This window comes from Panulirus ornatus, chromosome 35 (genome assembly GCF_036320965.1).
Source record: "Panulirus ornatus isolate Po-2019 chromosome 35, ASM3632096v1, whole genome shotgun sequence".
Lineage (NCBI taxonomy): Eukaryota > Metazoa > Arthropoda > Malacostraca > Decapoda > Palinuridae > Panulirus > Panulirus ornatus.
The window spans coordinates 19,652,478-19,661,096 of record NC_092258.1 but is presented as its reverse complement, the minus strand read 5'-3'; the positions used below and the strand labels follow the sequence as shown (position 1 = coordinate 19,661,096).

The following is an 8,619-nucleotide window of genomic DNA, read 5'->3' as shown; positions in this document are numbered from 1 at the left end:
GTGGTTTGGGAATGTCTGGGGAGTAAAGTCAGGGGTTAGTAAGAGGACAAGAGCAAGAGAATGAGTAGCACTACTCCTGAAACAGGAGTGGTGGGAGTATGTGATAGAGTGTAAGAAAGTAAACTCTAGATTCATATGGGTAAAAGTGAAAGTGAATGGAGAGAGATGGGGTGATTATTGGTGCATATGCACCTGGGCATGAGAAGAAAGATCATGAGAGGCAAGTGTTTTGGGAGCAGATGAGTGAGAGTATTAGTAGTTTTCATGCACGAGACTGGGTTATAGTGATAGGTGAGTTGAATGCAAAGGTGAGCAATTTGGCAGTTGAGGGAATAATGGTGTACATGGGGTTTTCAGTGTTGTAAATGGAAATGGTGAAGAGCTTGTACATTTATGTTCTGAAAAAGGACTGGTGATTGGGAATAATTGGTTTCAAAAGAGAAATATACATAAGTATAAGTATGTAAGTAAGAAACATGGCCAGAGAGCATTATTGGATTGCGTGTTAATTGATAGGCACGCAAAGAGAGACTTTTGAATGTTAATGTGCTGAGAGGTTCAACTGGAGGGATGTCTGATCATTATCTTGCGGAGGCAAAGGTGAAGATTTGTAGAGGTTTTCAGAAAAGAAGAGAGAATGTTAGGGTGAAGAGAGTGGTCAGAGTAAGTCAGTTTGGGAAGGAGACGTGAGAGGAAGTACCAGGAGAGACTGAGTACAGAATGGAAAAAGGTGAGAACAAAGGACGTAAGGGGAGTGGTGGAGGAATAGGACGTATTTAGGGAAGCAGTGATGCCTTGCGCAAAAGATGCTTGTGGCATGAGAAGCGTGGGAGGTGGGCAGATTAGAAAGGGTAGTGAGTGGTGGGATGAAGAAGTAAGATTATTAGTGAAAAAGAAGAGAGAGCTATTTGGACAATATTTGCAGGGAAATAATGCAAATGACTGGAAGATGTATAAAAGAAAGAGGCGGGAGGTCAAGAGAAAAGTGCAAGAGGTGAAAAAGAGTGCAAATGAGAGTTGGGGTGAGAGAGTATCATTAAATTTTAGATAGAATAAAAGATGTTTTGGAAAGAGGTAAATAAAGTGCATAAGACATGGGAACAAATGGGAACTTCAGTGAAGGGGGGTAATGGGGAGGTGATAACAAGTAGTGGTGATGTGAGAAGGAAATGGAGTGAGTATTTTGAAGGTTTGTTGAATGTGTTTGAAGATAGAGTGGCATATATAGGGTGTTTTGGTCGAGGTGGTATGCAAAGTAAGAGGGTTAGGGAGAATGATTTGGTAAACAGAGAAGCGGTAGTAAAAGCTTTGCGGAAGATGAAAGCCGGCAAGGCGGCGGGTTTGGATGGTATTGCAGTGCAATACCCCACAGAACCTTCCATGGTTTACCCCAGACACTTCACATGCCCTGGTTCACTCCATTGACAGCACATCGACCCCAGGTATACCACATCGTTCCAATTCACTCTATTCCTTGCACGCCTTTCATCCTCCTGTATGTTCAGGCCCCAATCATTCAAAATCTTTCTCACTCCATCTTTCCACCTCCAATTTGGTCTCCCACTTCTCCTCATTCCCTCCACCTCTGACACATATATCCTCTTGGTCAATCTTTCCTCACTCATTCTCTTCATGTGACCAAACCATTTCAAAACACCCTCTTCTCCTTTCACAACCACACTCTTTTTATTACCACACATCTCTCTTACCCTATTATCACTCACTCGATCAAACCACCTCACACCACATACTGTCCTCAAATTTCTCATTTCCAGCACATCCACTCTCCTCCACACAACTCAATCCAGAGCTCGCGCCTCGCAACCATATAACATTGTTGGAACCACTATTGCTTCAAACATACCCATTTTTGCTTTCCGAGATAATGTTCTCGACTTCCACACATTATTCAACGCTCCCAGAATTTTCGCCCCTCCACCACCCTATGATTCACTTCCGCTTCCATGGTTCAATCCGCTGCCAAATCCACTCCCAGATATCTAAAACACTTCACTTCCTCCAGTTTTTCTCTATTCAAACTTACCTCCCAATTGACTTGACCCTCAACCCTACTATACCTAATAACCTTGCTCTTATTAACATTTACTCTCAGTTTTCTTCTTTCACACACTTTACCAAACTCAGTCACCAGCTTCTGCAGTTTCTCAAATGAATCAGCCACCAGCGCTGTATCATCACCGAACAACAACTGACTCACTTCCCAAGCTCTCTATCCACAACAGACTGCATACTTGCCCCTCTTTCCAAAACTCTTGCATTCACCTCCCTAACAACCCCATCCATAAACAAATTAAACAACCATGGAGACATCACACACCCATCGCAAACCTACAATCACTGAGAACCAATCACTTTCCTCTCTTCCTACACGTACACATGCCTTACATCCTCAATAAAAACCCTTCACTGCTTCTAACAACTTGCCTCCCACACCATATATTCTTAATACCTTCCATAGAGCATCTCTATCAACTCTATCATATGCCTTCTCCAGATCCATAAATGCTACATACAAATCCATTTGCTTTTCTAAGTATTTCTCACATACATTCTTCAAAGCAAACACCTAATCCACACATCCTCTACCACTTCTGAAACCACACTGCTCTTCCCCAATCTGATGCTCTGTACATGCCTTCACCCTCTCAATCAATACCCTCCCATATAATTTACCAGGAATACTCAACAAACTTATACCTGAGTGAAACGAAGCTCAAGGGTAAAGGGCAAGAGTGGTTTGGGAATGTCTTGGGAGTAAAGTCAGGGGTTAGTGAGAGGACAAGAGCAAGGGAAGGAGTAGCAGTACTCCTGAAACAGGAGTTGTGGGAGTATGTGATGGAATGTAAGAAAGTAAATTCTCGATTGATATGGGTAAAACTGAAAGTTGATAGAGAGAGATGGGTATTTATTGGTGCATATGCACCTGGTCATGAGAAGAAAGATCATGAGAGGCAAGTGTTTTGGGAGCAGCTGAATGAGTGTGTTAGTGGTTTTGATGCACAAGACTGGGTTATAGTGATGGGTGATTTGAATGCAAAGGTGAGTAATGTGGCAGTTGAGGGAATAATTGGTATACATGGGGTGTTCAGTGTTGTAAATGGAAATGGTGAAGAGCTTGTAGATTTATGTGCTGAAAAAGGACTGGTGATTGGGAATACCTGGTTTAAAAAGCGAGATATACATAAGTATACGTATGTAAGTAGGAGAGATGGCCAGAGAGTGTTATTGGATTAAGTGTTAACTGACAGGCGTGCGAAAGAGAGACTTTTGGATGTTAATGTGCTGAGAGGTGCAACTGGAGGGATGTCTGATCATAATCTTGTGGAGGCTAAGGTGAAGATTTGTATGGGTTTTCAGAAAAGAAGAGTGAATGTTGGGGTGAAGAGGGTGGTGAGAGTAAGTGAGCTTGGGAAGGAGACTTGTGTGAGGAAGTACCAGGAGAGACTGAGTACAGAATGGAAAAAGGTGAGAACAATGGAAGTAAGGGGAGTGGGGGAGGAATGGGATGTATCTAGGGGATCAGTGATGGATTGCGCAAAAGATGCTTGTGGCATGAGAAGAGTGGGAGGTGGGTTGATTAGAAAGGGTAGTGAGTGGTGGGATGAAGAAGTAAGATTATTAGTGAAAGAGAAGAGAGAGGCATTTGGACGATTTTTGCAGGGAAAAAATGCAATTGAGTGGGAGATGTATAAAAGAAAGAGACATGAGGTCAAGAGAAAGGTGCAAGAGGTGAAAAAGAGAGCAAATGAGAGTTGGGGTGAGAGAGTATCATTAAATTTTAGGGAGAATAAAAAGATGTTCTGGAAGGAGGTAAATAAAGTGCGTAAGACAAGGGAGCAAATGGGAACTTCAGTGAAGGGCGCAAATGGGGAGGTGATAACAAATAGTGGGGATGTGAGGAGATGGAGTGAGTATTTTGAAGGTTTGTTGAATGTGTTTGATGATAGAGTGGCAGATATAGGGTGTCTTGGGCGAGGTGGTGTGCAAAGTGAGAGGGTTAGGGAAAATGATTTGGTAAACAGAGAAGAGGTAGTAAAAGCTTTGCGGAAGATGAAAGCCGGCAAGCAGCAGGTTTGGATGGTATTGCAGTGGAATTTATTAAAAAAGGGGGTGACTGTATTATTGACTGGTTGGTAAGGTTATTTGATGTATGTATGACTCATGGTGAGGTGCCTGAGGATTGGCGGAATGCGTGCATAGTGCCATTGTACAAAGGCAAAGGGGATAAGAGTGAGTGCTCAAATTACAGAGGTATAATAAACATAAATACAATATATATATGTGAGTGGATGGTCCATTCTTCGTCTGTTTCCTTGTGCTACTTCACTGACATCACAAACGGCAATCAAGTATAATGAAGAAAATAAATAATATGAACATACCTTGTGTTGACAGTCTTGGAAACTTTCTTTTATTTATATCTATATTGTGCTTCATATATCGTATGTGTGGGGCTAGCGGTCGCTTTGGTGGTTCAGGAAGACCAAGCTGCTCAGCAACAGTCTGCTTGCTGGCCACTGACAATAAGCTAGAAAAAGGCAATCGGTATCAAATACTATACCAACCAAAGTATAAACAATGTACAGGGACCTCTCGATTCACAAGTGTTACATCTAGATAATGGTCACAAATCAAAAATACATATATCAAATAATGTGTAATGATCATTAGGGGTTTCACTATTAATAACACAGTACAGAATAGCGTAATGGTAAAATAACACAATATACACATCCCTGGAAATACAAAATACTAAAACATACATACTGTACAATGAATTATATTAATGTAAACAGAAAATATCAAACTAACTCCAACATTTACATTTATTGCTGTTCTTTAATTGCTGGCTGGTATGTGTTGATGCACAGGAAGTGAATGGAAGAGTTATTGAAGAAGGGGGCTACCTGAGTTAGAGAATGTAGTTGTGGGAGGTGGTGATTATGGTTGAGTGAGTTCAGCTATTCCATCACTAGATGCTGATGGCTGGTCATCCATACAAGTGTACTTTTCCCTCAAACAGAAATCTAATCTTGTCTGTTTGGCCTTCATTGTCTTCTTAAGGTGGATTTCCTTATAGCATCAGGTGTTAGTTAGAATATTTCCGGCTACCTTTGAACTCCATTCTGTGTTTGGGTCATACTCATCAAATACAGCAAGAGCAAGGTCAACATGGTAAAATGCTTCAGCTAACCTCTTGCTAGAGAGAGAGCAAGCTTGCTCAGCCTCCCTTTTTCCTACCACATCCTCCTGGCATTCCTTCTCTAATTGAAGAAGATCTTTACACAAGAGCTCTCCCTTGTGCAGTTCTAGCAACTCCTCCACATCATCCTCCTTGACCTTATCCAAGTCGACGTTATTTGCCATTTCCTTAATGTGTACATGTCATCTTGATACTTTGGTGTTGACATCGAAAGTTTGGAACCCATGAATAAACTGAGAGCAAAGCTTCTGCCATACTCTCTTCATACAAACACTGAAGATTTCCTTCTAGGCCTCATCAATCATTATGATACCATCCTTGATGGTGAAGGACTTCCAGAATTCCTTCACAGTCAAGTGATCATTCTCTGTAGCCTAGACAAGCTTTACAAGAGGCAATGAAAGTAGATATAACCACTTGTCCACTACCTGGGTTAGAGATGTAGAGTTGAGCTGGAGAGACTAATCTGTTCTCACTAAGGTTCTGTACTGAAGGTGGATGGCCAGGGGCATTACCAATAAGGGGAATCTTGATACTTACATTCTCCTCTAAATAGTAATTACAGAAAATTTTACTTATCATCCACCCCTTTGTATTAGAATAATTATAGACAGACACCTTCAAGTATACCTTCCAAGCCCTGAGATTTTCTGAAGGGTAAATAATTAATGGTTTAAGCTTGCAATAATCTTCGGCACTGCCCTGATAAGCAGCATGAGCTAATCTTTTGCAACTTTAAATTCTGGTGGACTCTTCATGGGAAATGTACCTTCCTGAAGACATTCACTTCCAAAATAATCTAGTATTCTCCACATTTAAAATCTGCTTAGTAGAATAACAATCTTCCTGTAGGATTGTCTTGATGGTTCCCAGTAAATTTTCAGCAGCAACATCAGCAGAAGCAGCCTTACCAGTGATCTTGATGTTGTGATAACTGGGCATTTCCTAAATCTGCAAACTAACCAAGACTTACCTGAAATATCTTCACTGCTTCTTCTTCCACTGCTACCTCATCATTTATACTCTGGTCCTTTGCTTGTACCACAAGTATGATGACAAGAACATTTTCTTGAGTTTAGTGTACAATCCATGTGCTCAACATTTGTTCCATTTCTCTCCATAAATAAACTTTAAGAATACAAGGTTTTAGATGCACAGATTAATGTTCCACTCTTAACACTCTCCATGATCTCTGCACAATGACGAATACTCCATAAAGTAGGTACACTAAGTCCAAGGGCATACTTAACATCAACTGTTTATATATCGCTATCATAACATTTCAGCACATCCATTTTCACCTATGGGGTGATGCTATTAGGCTTCTTAACACCACTGGTGCTAGGTGAACTTAAACAACACTTTAGTGGCATAATGCAAGGGGCAAAACATATACAATATACAGTATACTACCACACAAAATAGTGCAGCACTCCATGACTACAGACTGTGTCCATGTCATCCATGTGCACATTTCTCACATGGAGCTAGCAACACCACACCACTACACTGCCATCCCAGTGATGATTGTGTTATGCCAAACTTATGCCTGCATAAATCAAAAAAAATGTACATGGACTGTGTTTATCATTTCAAAAGTATAGCAATTCAAATATGCATAAATTGAGAGATCCATGTACACATAATAATATAATCAGCATAACTAGAGAATAAGAAAGGATATTGCACAAACATTCTATGAATCTTTATACAATATACAAAAACCTTATCAAGAAATGAAATCAAATTGGTAAGGCATGATTTTCCTTTAATGTGCTGTGTTTCCCTACTTAAACCATGGCTATCCAGATGCTCTCTAATTCTATTTACTATTACTGGCTACAAATTTCTGCACAAAAGATGTTAAACTTATCCATCTTCTTAAAAACTGGAACACCACCAGTTGTTTTATATTGTTCTCGGAAGAAATCAGTTTCAAGGCAGCAGGTTTGGATGGCACTGCAATGGAATTTATCAAAAAAAAGGGGGTGACCTACACGTGTTGTTGATTGGTTGGTAAGGATATTCAACATAAGTAAGGATCAAAATGAAGTGCCTGAGGATTGGTGAAATGCATGCATAGTGCCACTATACAAAGGCAAAGGAGATAAAGGTGAGTGTTCAAACTACAGAGGCATAAGTTTGTCGAGTACTCCTGGGAAAGTATACGGGAGGGTATTGATTGAGAGGGTGAAGGCATGTATAGAGCAGCTGACCGGGGAAGAGCAGTGTGGTGTCAGAAGTGGTAGAGGATGTGTGGATCAGGTGTTTGCTTTGAAGAATGTATGTGAGAAATACCTATAAAAACAGATGTATTTGTATGTAGCATTTATGGATCTGGAGAAGGCATATGATAAGGTTGATAGAGATGCTTTGTAGAAGGTATTAAGAATATATGGTGTGGGAGGCAAGTTGCTAGAAGCAGTGAAAAGTTTTTATCGAGGATGTAAGGCATGTGTATGAGTAGGAAGAGAGGAGAATGATAGGTTCCCAATGAATGTCAGTTTGCGGCAGGGGTGCGTGATGTCCCCATGGTTCTTTAATTTGTTTATGGATGGGGTGGTTAGAGAGGTAAATGCAAGATTCTGGAGAGAGAGAGGCAAGTATGCAGTCTGTTGTGGATGAGAGGGCCTGGGAAAGTCTGTTGTGGATGAGAGGGCCTGGAAAAATGTGTGAAAGGAGAAAGTTGAGAGTAAATGTAAATAAGAGCAAAGTTGATGGGCTCAGTAGGGTTGAGGGACAAATAAACTGGGATGTAAGTTTGAATGGAGAAAAATTGAAGGAAGTGAAGTGTTTTAGATATCTGGGAGTAGACTTAGCAGCGGATGGAACCATGGAAGCGGAAGTGGGTCAGAGGGTGGGGGAGGGGGTGAAAGTTCTGGGAGCGATGGAGAATGTGTGGAAGGAGAGAATGTTATCCAGAAGAGCAAAAATGGGTATGTCTGAAGGAAACTAGTTCCAATAATGTTATATCATTGTGAGGTATGGGCTACAGATACGGCTGTACAGAGGTCGAGTAGAAAAGGGTGTGTTGAAATATGGAGAGCATGAATGAGGAAAGATTGACAAAGAGGCGAGGGGAACAAGGAGAAGCAGGAGACCAAATCTGGAGGTGGAAGGATGGAGTGAAAAAGATTTGAGCGATCGGGACCTGAACATGCAGGAGGGTGAGAGGCGTGCAATGAATAGAGTAAATTGGAATTATGTGGTATACAGGGTTTGAAGTGCTGTCAATGGACTGAACCAGAGCATGTGAAGCCTCTGGGGTAAACCATAGAAAAGTCTGTGGGACCTGGATGTGGACAGGGGGCTTTGGTTTCGGTGCATTACGCTTGACAGCTAAAGACTGAGTGTGAATGAATGTGGCCTCTTTGTCTGTTTTCCTGGCCCTACCT

General features: G+C 41.2%; 1 protein-coding gene across 1 annotated transcript in view; it reads right to left on the bottom strand.

The window, feature by feature from the left end:
* The window catches only part of LOC139760197 (transcription factor A, mitochondrial-like), a 133,976-nt gene that overhangs the window by 112,022 nt on the left and 13,335 nt on the right, over positions 1-8,619 (bottom strand). Inside the window, exon 2 of the mRNA XM_071683131.1 lies at positions 4,404-4,549. Within this exon, the coding sequence (XP_071539232.1) occupies positions 4,404-4,549 (146 nt within the window). The remainder of the gene's footprint in view (positions 1-4,403; positions 4,550-8,619) is intronic.